Below are 15888 nucleotides of genomic sequence, written 5' to 3'. Positions count from 1 at the left end.
TGAACTGGCTGCTGCTGCAGCAGCTGCTGAATCACTGCAATTTGCCAGGGTGGCAGTGTCCAGTAACCCAGTTCCAGTTACCACTGGTGTGAAGTGGTCCAGCAGGAGCTCAGTGACACTGAGAGCAGGATCTCAGCTCTCCTGCAGCCATCTGTCCTCACTCCACCCTTTGCTGGAGGTCCCAGTGAGTGGAGAGTTACCACAGCACAGCTGATGGACAGGAGCACACTAAGATGTGAAATTAAATTACGTACAAGAATCTTGTGGCTGGTGAGCAGCAGGGTATTCTGTCCTTGTAAAAAGGAATGGGTTAATACTCAGTGAGTGATCTCCCAGTCAAATAAGTGTTCTCCAGTTGTAATTCTGGGGATCAGAACTTAATCCCTCCATTGATTTATTTATGCTATGGAAGTTTCTCCTTCTGGACAGTCCTAGAATTAGCACAGATGTGAAGGTCTGGAGCACCTCAAAAATTCACCTGATTCATACAAAGGGAAAAGCTGTTGCAAACCTTTCCTAGGAATACCCAGCTCTCTTTAGTCATTTGTTCTGCATTGCACTGCTACTTCTTCATGTTGAGAAAAAAGTAAAATTGTTTAAAGCTGTGCACTCCCCCTGCACTTTGTTAGGAGTTGTTACTAACACTCATTTTTCACAGGGACTGATGTCATGGTCCGTTGCCTTAAACTGCTGAAGGAATTTCGGAAGAAAATGGAAGATTATCATGATGATGATGAAGAGATCATCACAAAAGTTGTTCAGCCTGTGGATATTGTTTGTGAAAGGGATATGCTCACCCAGGCTTATCAGTTAAGTAGGTGATTTAAGACCTCTGAAGACTTTTCCCATTACCTCCTTACTCCTTGTAGTACAAAAGAAATGTGTATATTGCAGGTGTTTTTACATTCTGGTTGCTTTTGTATCAGAAAGTGTATTTTTTTCATGGCAAAATAAGCTTTATATCCAGATTAGACTGGAGATACTGCCACCTGTTAGCCCTTCCTGGAAGCTTAGCAACTACCCAGCAGAAACAGGATGTTGTGATGGGATGAGAAAAGATGAAGCAAACAGTGTTCATTATTCTCCTATCTCTTTTTCTTTCCAAATGGAGAAATTAATATCTAACTGTGGAAAGCTGCCAGGGAAAAAAAATCATCCATGCTTCTAATTTGAAGCTGTCACCTCCATACCTCATTCTGCTGGGCACTGCTTCATGTAAAATTGTGGTTTATGACAGTATTTGCCTGAATATTTTATGCGTCTGTAAAACTGTCTTTAGTTAGTGGGGAATCTTAAATTCTATATTCTGGCATATAGTGTTGTTCAGGGAAATATTAATGTATATAGAAATAGATATATATAAAGTTCAGTCAGATTATTTCCCTGAGATATTTTTTGTTTTCCTTTCTGCAACAGTTGAAAGTAGAGGAACCAAAGGTATTTCTCAAGCAGAACTTCGCCTGGCTATGAATGTGGGGAAGCTGGAAGCCAGGATGCTCTGTCGTCTTCTGGAGAGGTACAAAGTTGTCAAGGTGAGGCTAAAATAAAATAATTCAGATACTTATTGAAACTGAAGGTGCAATTTCGGTTACTCTGGGAATAACATTGTTAACCTCAAACATTAGAAAAAGCAGAGATTTTGGAATGACAGTGGGAGAGTCCTGGTAAAATTGAAAAGATAATTAATTCAGTTGAGGAGAAGGTGTGTAAGGCAAGGGTGTTCAGTATTATGATTGCAACCTGCTCTAATCAGAGCACTGAAGAATCTTCTCAAAGACTCTCTGTCCATGTAAGATCATTAATCTACTTGCCTTTTGAAAATACCAGGAAATTCTGGAGCAAAACAGTTACTTCTCTAGGAGTTATGATGATTAAACTTCTTATTTCCAGATATTTCAATGGTTTTTTTATTTCACAAGACAAATCCAGCTGTCATGTCTTGCATGCACCCAACAGTCCCTTTCCACAAAGGCAGGATAATTGCCATTTTCCCTCAATGGAGAATCTTTTTAGAAAAATCTTGTCATTCAATAAAAGGTTCTGCAGAGTTAAAAACAAGCTGTATAAACCATTGGAATATCTATACATGTTTCCCCCAGTCAGCTGAGAATATGAAATCTTCCCTTATTGATTGGTGAAGTGTGTGAGTTTGTAGATCCTTGGAAGCTCCTGTTGGAGCAGACAGGGCAGACTTCCACTGAAGTCTGAGTTACTCAGAGAGCTCCAGTGCCCTTATTTCACAAACATTTTTTTCTGAAAAAGTTGACTTCTACTCTGAATACGCAGTTTGTTCTTCCTCAGACTTTTCTCCATCCCACATACCACAGGAGTTTCATTCCAATACACTGGTAATGCAGATTTGGTTATTTTTCAGGTGTAGAATTCCTTTCTCTACGTGATGGTTAGGGACATTTTTGTTACTTAGAAAAAAACATTGTATCTTTTGATGGGTGGGGAACACTGAGAACATTTTCCCTCCCTTGATGCTGGAGAACACAGGTAGAATGGAGAAGCAAGGTGGTAAAATAACATTCCAACTGTTTTCTCAGGGTTTTATGGAGGATGAAGGTCGGCAAAGGACAACAAAGTACATTTCCTACATTTTTGCAGAGGAGAGTGATTTAAACCGTCAGTTTGAGAGGGAGAAGGCCAGGAGTGAGCAGCTGGCTACAGTTACTTTGGCTCTGGTGCCAGAAGATTCCCCACCTGTGGAAGATGCATCTCCTGGAGAAGAGGAGACTGTGGCCTCAGAGTCTGACAATGAGGCAGAAGGGAAGGACAGGAAGAAGAGAGGAAAAGGTCAAAAGGCCAGCTCTGGTTCTCCAATGAAATCCCATGTCCAAGATGATGTCCATCAGACAACACCAGCCAAAGGTAACTTGTGATTTGGAAATCTGGAGAACAGCCTGCATTTTTCTTATGAATAATTTTATTAAAGAACAAAAAACATGTTATTAGCTTCCATTATGGCTTTTGGCCACATATTTATTTTTAAGCCTATTTGTTTTTTTCCCTGCTTTGCTCCCAGATTGTTCTGGTTTGGAGCACCAAGTGTGGTAACTTCTGGAGACTGTCAGGGCTGATGTGTGGCCTGGTGTCTGTGTCCCAGTGTTGTGCTGCCTCTCCTGACCCCATGCCATGTCTCCCCTTTTCCCTGGGCTCACACTCTGTGCTCCTTGGATATTCAGGGTTGGGATGACTTGACCCACAGCCTTACTCACCTGAGCATTTTGTAACAAAAACGTTTTGTCCCCTGAAGTTAGTTACCTCAGCTTCTTCATTAGTTATTTGGAACATGTTAGTGTGAAAGCTGCCAGCCTTTGGGGGACATATTTTAAAAAAATATGGTGGGAGTTTTTTTTACTTAATTTTTTAAAACCTATTTAGATGTTCCTACAACTTCTCTGATAAACTCCAATGGAAGAGATCTCTATTTTTCTATGTAGATTATCTTTGGAGAAGTATTAAATTCTTACTCTGCTTTGAGTCAGAAAAGTCATGTTTCTGGCAGAACTTGAGAATCTTTGAGACAGAAACTCTCCTTTCTTCAGACAGCAGTTTCTGGATAAGCCCTTCATGACTTTCCAAGCTGTGAAAAGGTTTCTGAGTGGAGAGAATTATTTGATGACAGAGAGTTCACTATTTTTTTAGCTTAAATTTTGGAGGCTGAATGCAGTCTTTCATGGTCAAACCACTGCTTCCAGCAGGGCAGAATGTATGGAAAGTGTAGCAGAATGCTTTTAAGTGCAGCTACCTGGGTAGATGGAGAATGCCTCTTAGAGAGAAAGCTGAACAGTGAGAGCAGAACAATTACAAGGCTTTTTGTTCTCAAACCAGGCTCCAAGCCAACAGCTGGGAAATCTCAGGGAAAGAAGCAGCCTTCCCCTCAAATTCTTGAAGATCCTGAGGAGCACCCAGACAACGTTTCAGGGGATAGTTCTACTTTGGGAACTCTAAAGCAGGAGTCCAATGTTTCTACCTGTGCTCATCCCACGGATGAGGATGGAGATGTGGCTGAGGTGGAGGAAGTCAGACTTGAAGATCCTAAGGTAAGATCACATGTCTTAATATCTTCTTGTTGATACAACTGTCTGAGCTAAGTTTTGTGCTCTTATAGCAAGACTTCGAACAAGAGTTTTTGTATTTATTTATCAAATTGTTTTGGGGTTTTAAAAATTAATCCAAATTTTGCCCTGAACCAAGACAAATGCAAAGTACATTCATATTTTGGCTGTACTGCATTGTAGATATAAGTGAAAATTTTTCCAGGAGATAGGAGGATAGATGTCCAAAATACAGTTATGGGTTAGTTCCCTGGTACCTTCCAAATTCTGTGCTGACTGAATGCATGTCATAGCCTAATGTAGCACATAAGGGCTGCTTATCATCCCCTGTCTGCCTTCCTGGGAGGGGGAGATAAGAGACAATCTTCATCTGAGTAGTTTATTATAAATGAATCCATCCAAACGGGGAATTGCTCAGCTGTTGCTGTGTGAGGAGCCCCCGTTAGGCTGCAGACAGGCTGGTTGGTGTCCCCTCTTGATGTGCTGTGCTGTCCCCAGAAGCCCTGCGGCCCCAGGAAGGAGAAGCGCTCCAAGGCCGCGGCGCTGGAGAGGCCCCACGAGACCTACAGGCTGCTGAAGCGCCGCAACCTCATCGTGGAGGCCGTGCGGAACCTGCGCCTCATCGAGAGCCTCTTCACGTGAGCAGGGCACAGGGCACAGAGCACGGGCAGGCTGAGCCTCCCCTCTGGGCTGCTGGGAGCACGGGGGGCTCACTCCCTTCTGCCTTGGCTTGTCCCTGCTGGCACCGGTGCTGTAAGGCTGGAGAGGGTGGTTGAATCTTAATCAGCTCTTTGGAAGCAGCAATAGTTCCGTGCAGATAATTACACAAGGGTGCTATCATTTGCTATATATTTCATAAATACAGATCAAAGAACTTATTTATCCATTCACAGTGTGCCAAACTGGGGGTCACATTGTAGGGTACAGCACTTCCCTGCTGCAGGATTCTTGCATCTGCATCAGTTTTATCTCTGTGTGGTTTCAAAACTTGTTCTTGTGTTGTTCTGTATGGACTGGAGAGACTCAGGTTTTCATGTCACTCATCACTGGTCACTGGCATCCCAGCAAGGTCCTCAAAGTTTGCTTTTCAGTGCAGTTTTATGTGGTGTTATATGTCTTCTCCTGACACCCTGAGCTGGAGATACTTACCTAAATGTTATAATGTCTTTCAGCCCTTTAAGATTTCACCTCTGAAAAGAAATGGAAATTCTGGTGCTCTGTTGGATTCTAAATTGGCAGTACTGTGTTGTCACAAATAGGATTGCACCATCCATCTTCTGTGTCAGCACAGAAGATCTTGGCATGTCAATATACCCAGGGCTGCTTGCTGTAGGAATTTAGTCAGAAATCGTGGCCTTACTCTCCTCTGGTCTGAGAATTTTGAAACCTTCTGTCACCTTGTTTAATTGCAGAGTGTTACAAAATTAGAGTCTCATCTGGCACCAGCCTCAGCAGTGATTGATTGAGTCACATCCAAGCACACGCTTGGAAGCTATTTCAGGTCTCTCCTGTCCCTTCAGTGCTGCCAACAGGTTCCTCAGAGGTTCTTCAGAATCAGTGGAAGTTCTGTCCCTCCCCAATCTCTGCCAAGGAAATTTACTGGTGTTTGCCTTCCATTTGTTAATTACCAGGATGTGGTAATCTTTCGGGACTGTTGAAGCCCATGTGTACGTTCAATTATTGCTTCATTCCCTTATTATCTTCCAGGTCTTTTTCGGAATTGATTCCCCAGGACTGAAAGAGCCCAGAATTAGGGTGTGGGACATTTGTGGGAAAGTGCATGGGAACAGGCATGGGGAGAGTAAGGTGTGAGCACACCCCTGCCAGCTGTGGCAGGGGAGGAAGGGAGAAGGGAGCTGGCTTCAGGTGGTGGGAGATGCGTGTCTGTGTCCATGTTGTGAATGCAGGAGTCACTTCTGTGCTCTGAAACCACTGAATAAACCCTTTCTGCCTCAAGCTGAACGGAGCTCACAACTGCAAGAACTGACTGCATTTGTTAAATCACCACTAAAAAAGCTGTAGGTTCTCCTGACCTTAGGGAGGCTGCATTTGTAATTGCACTGTAGCCATGCACAGGGGAATCAGGCATTGAGAATTTGCTGTCATCACAACAGCAGTTCTCCCCTAACAAGGAAAAGCTTGAGTACAAAGAAAATAGAGCTGAAAGGTGAAGCAAAGTTTCCAGTTGTCTCCAGCAAAAGGGAATAGGGAGCAGGGAAAGAAATGGCCATTCGCCCCCCATCCTCTAACAAACCACTTAGGCAGTTTGGAGCATTGCTGGCCTTAAAATGCAAGGTGTCTTTGGCATCTTTTAGACTTCAGAAGATGGTGATGGATCAAGAGAAGCAAGAAGGTGTCTCCACCAAGTGCTGCAAGAAGTCCATCGTGCGGCTGGTGCAGAGGCTGGCGCGGGACGGGCTCCTCAGGCTCTACCGCACCACAGTCATCCAGGATGGCATCAGCAAAAAGGTGACAGCACAGACACAGCCTTCAGCTCATGTCTCACAGTGCCCTGGGCCTTTTTGCTGGAGTGCATGGGTGACTTCTTGTAGCAGAACCCACAGTGGAGCTACCCAGAGGCTTCCTGTCAAACTAAGCTACTGTGAGAGCCAGATCACTGCTCTCCATTATTGGGCTGCAGATAATTGAGACCAAGGAATAGGCCAGAGATCAGTCTCTGAATCTCCCTTCCCAGAGGTTCTGCTTCTTATCTGTTCTGTGATTCATGGTTCTTTCCCTGCAGTGCCCGGCTGCACCAAAAAATCTGTTTAAGCCCCTTTTGAAAGCCAAGAGTGTATGAAAAATCCTCAGTGAGCTTCTGAGTTGAAATTTATAGAATGTGATTTTTAATTTTAAAACAAAAATCTGCTGTTACTGAGGTTTATGGAAGTCAGATGTCTGTGGTTGTAGAGCTGAGACTTGTCACTTATTCTAGTGTGAAGTGCTCATAAGCAGAGAATTGAATCCACTGAAAATTATCTGCTGCATGATTAGTGTAGAGCACATATGAAATCTTACCAATCTGAACTGTGCGTGTGCTTTCAGCAGCAATACGTGTTAGCTTGGCCTTTCACCTAATGAGCTCTGACTTTTTGTGTTTCCCTCTTAGCCTAATATTTACAAGTCGAAGTATTTGTTTCTCAGATATTTCAGCTTTTAAAAACCCAAACCCCAAGGTTTGTAGAAATGTCATTAGTAGTTTATTAGTACGAGGACCGTGTACTTTGACCTCTTGTTTAATGCAGAGTAGCAACAGGAATTTTCATCCAAAAATGAAATTAATTAACTGTTAATCTCAGGATTATGCATCTGATTAAGAGCCAGTATCTCCATAGACAGCTTTTGTCTGTGTTGTGCTGCTGTGGACAGGTGGAGTTTGTTGTGCACCCCTCAGTGAGTCCCGGTGATCCCCTGGTGAAAAGCGCCATCGAGCAGGTGCGGTTCCGCATCTCCAACTCCAGCACTGCAAACAGGCAAGTCAGGGGTGCCTGGGATGGCTTGGGGGAGCTTGGCTTATCTAGGGTGTGCAAAAATGCAGAGGGAATAAACACAAGGTAAGAAAAAAAAAAAAAAAAAAAAAAAAAACAACCAAACAACCTCTTCTTTAGCAACAGAGAAATGGAAGCGTGAAGCTGAGACGACGTGGTGGTGTCTCCTGAAGTCAGGGAAGAACAGGAATTGAGCTCTGCTTATTTTTTACCTAAATGCTGTGTGGTTTTACTACAGGATTAAAGTCCCCCAGACACCAACATCCCAGGACCATGGTGAGGAAGAAAACCATGGGCAAGAGGCAGTTCCTGATTCAGGAAATATGCAAGAAAGCTCATGTAAAGCTGATAATAGTCGGGCAGGAAAACCTGATGATAAAATGGGCATAACACAGCTAAAGAACTATCATCCTGTTACAGGTACAGCCAACTTTGGGTTTCTGTCATCCTTCACCTTACCATTTATTATTAATAATAATTTCCAGAAGTCTCCTAAGATACAAATGGGTTTTTTTCCTTCTATAGAAATAAAATTGGATTTATATGAAACCAGTCTACTTATCCAATGTTTTCTTAGCTGCTTGTGTTTTTTACTGTTGTGAACTGGAGCATTTGTACTTACTACTATTTCTTTACTATTTGTAACTTATATTTGCTTTCAACTGCCCATTTTTCCTTCTACTTTTCTTCATATCAGTTTTGCACAGGGCAGGGAGCTGTTTCTCCTGCTCTAATCCTCTTTTTATTTCTGTTTGGTTTTTAATCTTCCCTCCTAGTTCCAGGACTTGGACGTTCTCTTGGCTTTCTTCCCAAAATGCCCCGTTTAAGAATGGTCCACATGTTCCTCTGGTACTTAATTTATGGACACCCTTTAAATGAAACACGGCAAAAAGGAGGTAGTGATGGTGAGAAAACAAAAGGGCTGGATGAGAATGCAGCTGTAATTGAAGCACAACCAGATGGGACCTTAGAAATTGTGACAAGTGTGGTGAATCCTGAGAGCTCTGCACAGGAGACTGAAGTAGATCTGTCTAATCAAACAGGTAAGAAGTGGCACATCCTGACTTTACTACAGACCTTACCGTGGTTCAACACTGCAAAATCTATAAAAGTCTGCTTCTGAAAGGTTTGAATAGCAAGGGTTTAGAGAATTTTCAGGCCATTGTGGATTTTCAGACTGTGAACTGCCAGTTGTGTTGTGCTTGAGCAGTCACAGTGAAGCTCTTGGTTAAGTGTTGGGTTTGGTGTGTTCTTGCTGGCAGTGTACGTGGATGACTCGTCGTGGATGCGCTACATCCCTCCCCTGCCCGTGCACAGGGAGTTTGGGTTTGGATGGGCTCTGGTCAGTGACATTCTCCTCTGCTTGCCTCTCTCAGTCTTTGTTCAGATTGTACAAGTCAGCTACAAGGTACAGTCCTCTGTTTTCCTTCAAAGTCTGATGATGTCAGCTGTACCTATAGGCTGGAACAAATATTCCCTTAATGTGTTTTAGCAAAACTAGACCCTGGAGAGGAGACACTTCAATCTTTTACAGAAAAAGTAGTTGCTTTTTACAGGTTCACTGAAAAAAAAAATGTATAGCCCTGTAATATTGCAAATTTTTAAGCTACTATTTTGCCAGGAGCTTTTTATAATCTCACTGAATCTTCTGCCTTATTGATTAACAAGAATAATGTTTAAGCATTTTACAAAAGCAGTAAGGTTTACTTAGAAAATATTTTAGTAGGCAATTCTGGTAGCAAAGCTTTATACTTGAAGGGATAGTTACATTTTGCATTTTGCTTCTAAAATAATCTAGGTGGAAGGTCTTGAAGATTTTTTAAATGATCCAATAAAAAAGCACACTCTGATCAGATTTCTTCCAAGGGCAGTCCGACAGCAGCTCCTCTACAAAAGGTAAGCAGCTGAGTCAAAATAAGTGGCTCTAGAGAAGAGCCAGCAGTGGCTGATGGTTTTCTCAGTTATTTCCTGTTTGTGTCAAAGAGAACTGTGGCACTTAAGACAAGGACCATCAATCCTCAAAGGATAGTGTGCCAAACTGTATTTTTCTCTCCCAAATAGAAGGTAATAAGAAACTAATAAACAATATTCATGTATGCTGTCAGGCAGTGCTTGAGAGCTGAGAGGTTCTGTCCTTCATAACTCATCAGCAGCATGTTGCTTCTGTATAAAACACACTCCTGACTGACGCTAAATTCAGAATTTAATAGGGTCTAAGTGTTGCTGTCCTTCATAAATCTTTGCAGAGGTGCCACATTTCCCAACTCCTGCCTCTCACACATTCAGTTTCTCCTCATACTCTCTGTGGCACATCTGCAGTGGTTTGCCATTTCTCCTGTAGGAGATGTAAAACTTGAGGTTGGACTGAAGAAAGTGATGTGAATGTGTGGAATCGAGAGCACCATGTTAGTTTTCCCCAGAAATTCACTGCTGACAATTTGTGAATGGTTGGAGGTTTACTTGACATTTTCCAAACCTGCAAATATGCCTTTGGTGAGGGAGCAGGGCTGGGCAGCACCAGCAGCCAAGGCTTGTGGGGAGCCCAGGTTTGCAATTCCAAACCTATTGTTAAATCTTAGCAATTAGAAAATGGATTGATGGCATTTTCTGAAATCTGCAGGCTCCATCTGATGGGTTGATGCAAAACAATATGACACATAACCAAGCTGTCTCTTCAGCCTCCTTTCACTGAAACTTCTAACTGAGCCAAATTTCTAAGCTTGATCTTTCTGACCTGCAGAGAAAACTCCTGCCAAAATCCAACTCCCATTTAACTGCATTTAATTAGATCTTAGTGAAGTTAAATGTGGGCAAAGCTATTTTTTTACAAACTGTCTCAGAAACTGAATCTTGCAGAAGGTTCCTGCAACTGCCAGAATTTTGCCATAGATGTAGCTATGCAGGATGGAAAATGCTGCACTTTTTGCTCTGCCAGAGCTTTGAGCAACTGAAAGCAGTTTCTTGGAACAGTAATTTTAAACAATCTGAACTCCAAGAATCATTGCCCAGTTCTTCATACATACACATATGAAGGCCTGTATTTAGCAGTCATGTTTTCTTCCTCCTGTCTTCTTTACATAACATAAAATTGTCTGCAGATCTGCTGTTGACCATATTTAATTCATTTTTACATATGTTATTTCTGACTAATTTTCTTTTTTACTAGCAAAAATTTGCTTAGTATTTGGTTAAAAACCAATACTTTATGACTTTAGGAAAGGAAATTTGGACCCTTGGGGTATTACATGTTTTCCATAGGCTGATAATTCAAGCAAAAATACCACTTTGGAAATTCTATAACTCTGAGGTTTGCTGAAAGCTCAGGTTGCTGCATGAAAATGTTGGATTTTCTGGTATCGCTTCTCTGTTTTCATGAGTGCTAATTCTAACACTCCTACCATTGCTACAGGAGGTACATCTTCTCAGTGGTAGAAAACCTTCAGAGATTATGTTACATGGGACTGCTGCAGTTTGGCCCAACAGAGAAGTTTCAAGACAAAGACCAGGTAATTAAAAAAAAATTAAAAGACAGTTATTCTTCATGAATCTCTCAAGATCTGGGGTTCATAATTACCTTAAATGAAGTACTGATGATTCAGATGTATGTGCAAATCTCCAGATCCAAGTGATACTGTAAGTTGTGAAGGTAATTTTTCGCCTCTTTTCTCTGGAAGGGAACTACTCAAATGTATAATGCTGAACACTGCACATAATAATGATCCAGGAGGTCCCAGACTGGCAAGACTTAATGAAAAATGAGTATGAGTTCTTTTCCATCAAGGTGTTAAGCTTGGATGTCTGACACAGAATAAAGGCACTGATCAGAGTAAAATAATGAGATTCGTATGCATTTTTTTAGATAGAGAGCACCTGCAAAGGAGAAAGCAGACCAGACTTAGGAGGATAAGAAAGGTAATGAGGCCCCAAACACATCCATTCCAATCCCAAGTGAGGACTTGCAGTAAATAGCCACTCTCTGGAAACTTGGAATATCCTGTGCACAAGGGAGAAAAGAAACTGTTCTAAATCTAGAAAGGAAATTTCTGAATTGCTGTCAAGGGAATTTGGGAATACAGTGCAATAGTGTGGGAATGGGTGTGGCCTCTGTCAGAGCAGTGGCTAAAAACAGCAAAGACAGAAACTGTCCAGTCCTAAGTTGCTGGTGTGTCCTGCTAATTAGGCAATTTCAGTGATGTTTACAGCCTGAGCTGTGCTGTGTCTGGCAGGTGTTTGTGTACATGAAGAGAAATGCTGTGATTGTGGACACCACCATCTGTGACCTGCACTACAACCTGGCACAGAGCAGCCGCCCCTTTGAGCGGCGCTGCTACGTCCTCAACACCCTGCAGGACGTGGAGAACTTCTGGTTTGATCTGCAGTGTGTCTGCCTCAACACACCCCTGGGTATGGCACAGTTGGACCTCCTGAGCACCCTCTCTGCCCCTTCTGGGCACACCACAGTTCCTCTTCCCTTCCTAATACTTGAGCCAGGCTCGGTTTTCCACTTCTACTGTTTTGGAATGTTGTCCTGTTCTTGCATCACAAAAAAAAAAAAAAAAAGTTGGGACCTGTGTCCATATAATTGTAGGAAGTTGTGATCCACTTGTGTTCAAAGCATTGCTGCTGTATGTTGGAAATACCAATGTTGACAGTAGCCCCTCTCTGTGAGAAGCAGGCATGTTGTATTGAGAAGGGGTAAAAATGGCAGTACTGTGTGGGAGCAGTAGTTTGCCAGAGCAAGGTGGATTGAAGATGAGTTGAATTCTGAGCTGTCATGCTGAGAGTGAAACCTCTTTGTCTGTCCAGGAGTTGTCCGCTGTCCTCGGACGAAGAGGAGCAACCTTGCAGGGGAGGAGACTGCCCTGGATGTGGAAAAGGAGCAGGAGTCAGCAGTGAACAAACACAACCTGGAACGAAAGTGTGCCATGCTGGAATACACCACGTAGGTCACCTTGGCCCCCGCGAGCTGCTGGAGCAGGGGGCCAGAGGAACTGTGCAGGGGTTGAGGATGTTACTCAATAGCAAAAGCCCTAGAGGCTGGAGCATCTCAGCTAGGTGTTCTGTGGAGTTCAGAGGTGAACTGAGTCCAAGGAGATGTAGTTCTGTTTCATGTTCCTGATAACTTGGCTGCCAAGCAGGTTGTGTGCTGGAGGGAGGGGATGAACAGATTGGGATTTCTTTCCAGAGCAGTGCAGATGTGTGTTGCAAGAGTCCTGAGGAGAGCAGAGTTGGGAGGGAGGGAATGCTTCCCAAGTACTCTGAATGCCAGGAGTAACAAATGGAAAGGTTTTCTGTTCCTATGCTTTATATCATGGTATCTCAAGTAGCTTCAGCAGCTCCCCAGTGCCACATTCTGAATCCTGTTTGTGCTGCACTTGGCTGTAATTGGTTGCAGATTAATTTCTAATGTGCACTGTGATCTGAAGGTGATCTCTGGAGCATTTAATCTTCTGCCTAATCACACCCAGAATACCTGGGAGGATTGCATGCTCACAACTTGTGACAGCCATGGAGAACCCCAGCTAAAGTTTTTAGATTGTGCTGTGCACTGTGGTTTAGCTCTGTCAATATTCTATTCTGTTTCAATAAACAGTCTGTTTAAAAGTATTTTCAGTTAGTTCCATGTTGCAGGTAGATATATCAAGTTATCTTAAAAAAATAATGGAGTTGAGGGACCCAATTCCACTGATCCTTGCTTGAACTTCTGCATATGGTCTCTTTTTGTGGCAGTAAATCTATTCAATTGGATTTCTGGTGTTTACTTGCAGTTAGGCTGGGGTGACTGTGACATCTTTAAGAAAGAAACAGTTTTGGGATATAATTTATGATGTAATATTGCCCCCTAAACTGGGAGGGCAAGGGGAGAGTTCTGCACATTGCACACACACCAGTTAAGAGCTCTGAGAAGGAATCTGTACAAAATAATTCCTGTGGGTTTTGTTCCTCTTGCTGGTAGAGGCAGCAGAGAGGTGGTTGATGATGGATCCATCCCTGGAGATGGGCTGGGAGCTGCAGGTCTGGATTCCAGCTTTTATGGGCATCTGAAACGCAATTGGATCTGGACAAGCTACATCATCAACAAGACCAGGAAGGTGGGTATTTAAAATTTATACACTTCCCCAAATTTTAATGTTCTTAAGGTTGAGGTAGTGACACCAAATTCATACTGTTTGCATGCTCTCAGTAAGGGTTTGCAGCACTCGAACAAAATGAGTGCCAGGTGTTCACAAATTTTGGTGTTGAAATGAATGAAAGAATTGGACATAAATTTTATTTGAGAATTGAATTTGACCATGAATTTTTAGTGCATTCAACCAAAGGAGAAATACTTCAGTGAGCAAGCAGTTCACACTACTCAGTGGTTCCTCTTTCCTTTCTGGAGTGTAGAAGTTGTCAGACAAAAAGCAAAATATCCAAAACAAGGAAATACACAAGAAAACAAACAAACAAACAAACAACTAGGGAGCCCAACGCATGCAAATCAGAATTCTGGCTAATGTCCTGTCTCTGATGGAAGCTTGTAAGAGCAAGGGATATTTCCTCAGAATGCTCTCCCAGCTGTCTGCATTTTTAGCTCAAGGCCATTCTAAATCAGGGACTGATGTTTCAAACCAGTAATAGCTTTTTTTTTTTTGGCATTAATTTGTCTGCTTTTTGAGCATAAGAAAATCTTTACTATCTCCAGCCTCCTGTGGCAAAGAGTTTCAAATTCCTGGATGTGCCATCACTTCCTTTTGATGCCTTAAGCTCCCCAGTAATTGTAGAACTGTGGGAAGCTGTGAAAAATACATTCTTCATTTTTCTTACTGTTCCACTGGATTTTTGTAAACAACTCTTATGTCTCTCATATTCATCACCTTTTTTTAAGCATGACATCTACTATTCCCAGCATGGAACTGTCCTGTCTTTAATCATTCTTGTTGCCTTTATTTTAACCTGTGACAGTTCTACCTGTCCTTTTTAAGGTCGAAATACAATCTGAGAGTGCTTTGAGTTTGTGGCCCAGCACAGATTTTTTCAGCTGCTTAGTGTTGCTTTACTTCCCTAAGAATTCTATACATTTTCTTGCTTTTTCACCATCACCAGGCATTGAGCAGGGACTTTCACAGAACTGCCTCTAATTACTCTCCCCTAAGCAGTGCACAAATCAGAGCCTATCAGTGGATGTAAAATCAGAGTTGCTAATTTATTTCCCTCAGGCAGGATCATTTCACTCTTAATTCTGTCTGTTGTTTGGTCACCTCATGGTTGAGCAGTAACACAACCTCCAGCAGCTCTTTGGTCTCTGCTTTCCTCTCCACATCTTGTGACCAACTTCTGCCTCCAGTGAACTCCACACAGAGAATGGGTTTAGCAGAGAAAGGTAGAACTCCCAATACATTGCAGTTGGTTCAGGCTCAGATTTAGGATGGGCAGAATGTACTATAGGAGGCATTTACTCAGTGTTTGTGTTTGCATTTTGGTTTTGTGCTTTTTAGAAGTTCTTTGGAATGCAAAATGTTAACACTGTTTTACAGCAAACTCTGCTCAGCCTCTGTAGCAATGAAAGAATCGAGCATTTCTTTTCCAGTAATTACTGCTTTTAAACTTGAGGAGATTTCTAACCTTCACAGTCTAGTGGTCATTCCAGTGTGATTTAAGAAAATCTCTGGAGCCATTCTAACGTGTGGTAGTAATAATACAAATGAGTTCTTTCTTATAGCCAGGGATCTTTTCCTTTAAATGGAAAATTTCTTTCTGACAGTACTCAGATTATAAAAGTAGATTGTCATTAAAACCAGTGCATCCCTTTTGTACGTCACCTTTTTTAAAGTTGTGTTGTCTTAGGAAAATACAGTTCCTGAAAATGGGCTGACAGCGAGACTCCAAACCTTCCTCACCAAACACTCCCTGCCACTCAGTACTGGAGGTAAGGCCTGAGACGGTGCCACAGCTCCTCCTGCCTTTGTCAAACCCAGCATGAAGGGTGTGGGTTGTTCTTGTCTCCTTCCAGTAATCTGGGATGTTCCTGGGGCAGTAAAACAGATAAATGATTTCATTCTCTATTACTGGCTATATGAAGCAATAATTTTTTATCTAGTATTGATAACATGGGCTGGTCCTGTCTCCTTACAATGATCTAGAGTACTTCTGGGGCTGTAAAATAGATGTGTGAATAAATTCTTATAAAACAATCATTTCTATCATTTGTAATTTCTGATGTACAGTTTTTAGAAAGTCCAGAGGGACCAATGTTTTGTAGCATTGTTATCCAGCCTAATGTTTGAGCTAAGGAGGGAAAAATGCTTCAGGTTGAATGTAAAACCTCAGCTCTGTTCCCTTGTGTTTGTGCACTG

At 42.3% G+C, this 15888-nt stretch overlaps 1 protein-coding gene across 1 annotated transcript in view; it reads left to right on the top strand.

Annotated features, from left to right (window-relative positions):
- GTF3C1 (general transcription factor IIIC subunit 1) overlaps positions 1–15888 on the top strand; it is a 38419-nt gene that overhangs the window by 6445 nt on the left and 16086 nt on the right. The window contains exons 7-22 of the mRNA XM_068206649.1: positions 659–814; positions 1417–1532; positions 2550–2874; positions 3838–4049; positions 4563–4702; positions 6380–6533; positions 7434–7537; positions 7791–7972; positions 8329–8595; positions 8815–8960; positions 9351–9448; positions 10962–11058; positions 11779–11956; positions 12359–12494; positions 13509–13644; positions 15380–15461. Of these exons, the coding sequence (XP_068062750.1) occupies positions 659–814; positions 1417–1532; positions 2550–2874; positions 3838–4049; positions 4563–4702; positions 6380–6533; positions 7434–7537; positions 7791–7972; positions 8329–8595; positions 8815–8960; positions 9351–9448; positions 10962–11058; positions 11779–11956; positions 12359–12494; positions 13509–13644; positions 15380–15461 (2529 nt within the window). The remainder of the gene's footprint in view (positions 1–658; positions 815–1416; positions 1533–2549; positions 2875–3837; positions 4050–4562; positions 4703–6379; positions 6534–7433; positions 7538–7790; positions 7973–8328; positions 8596–8814; positions 8961–9350; positions 9449–10961; positions 11059–11778; positions 11957–12358; positions 12495–13508; positions 13645–15379; positions 15462–15888) is intronic.

This window comes from Anomalospiza imberbis, chromosome 16, assembly GCF_031753505.1.
Source record: "Anomalospiza imberbis isolate Cuckoo-Finch-1a 21T00152 chromosome 16, ASM3175350v1, whole genome shotgun sequence".
Classification (NCBI taxonomy): Eukaryota; Metazoa; Chordata; class Aves; order Passeriformes; family Viduidae; genus Anomalospiza; species Anomalospiza imberbis.
Note: the sequence above shows the minus strand (reverse complement) of the source record. Positions and strands in the feature narration are given on the sequence as shown.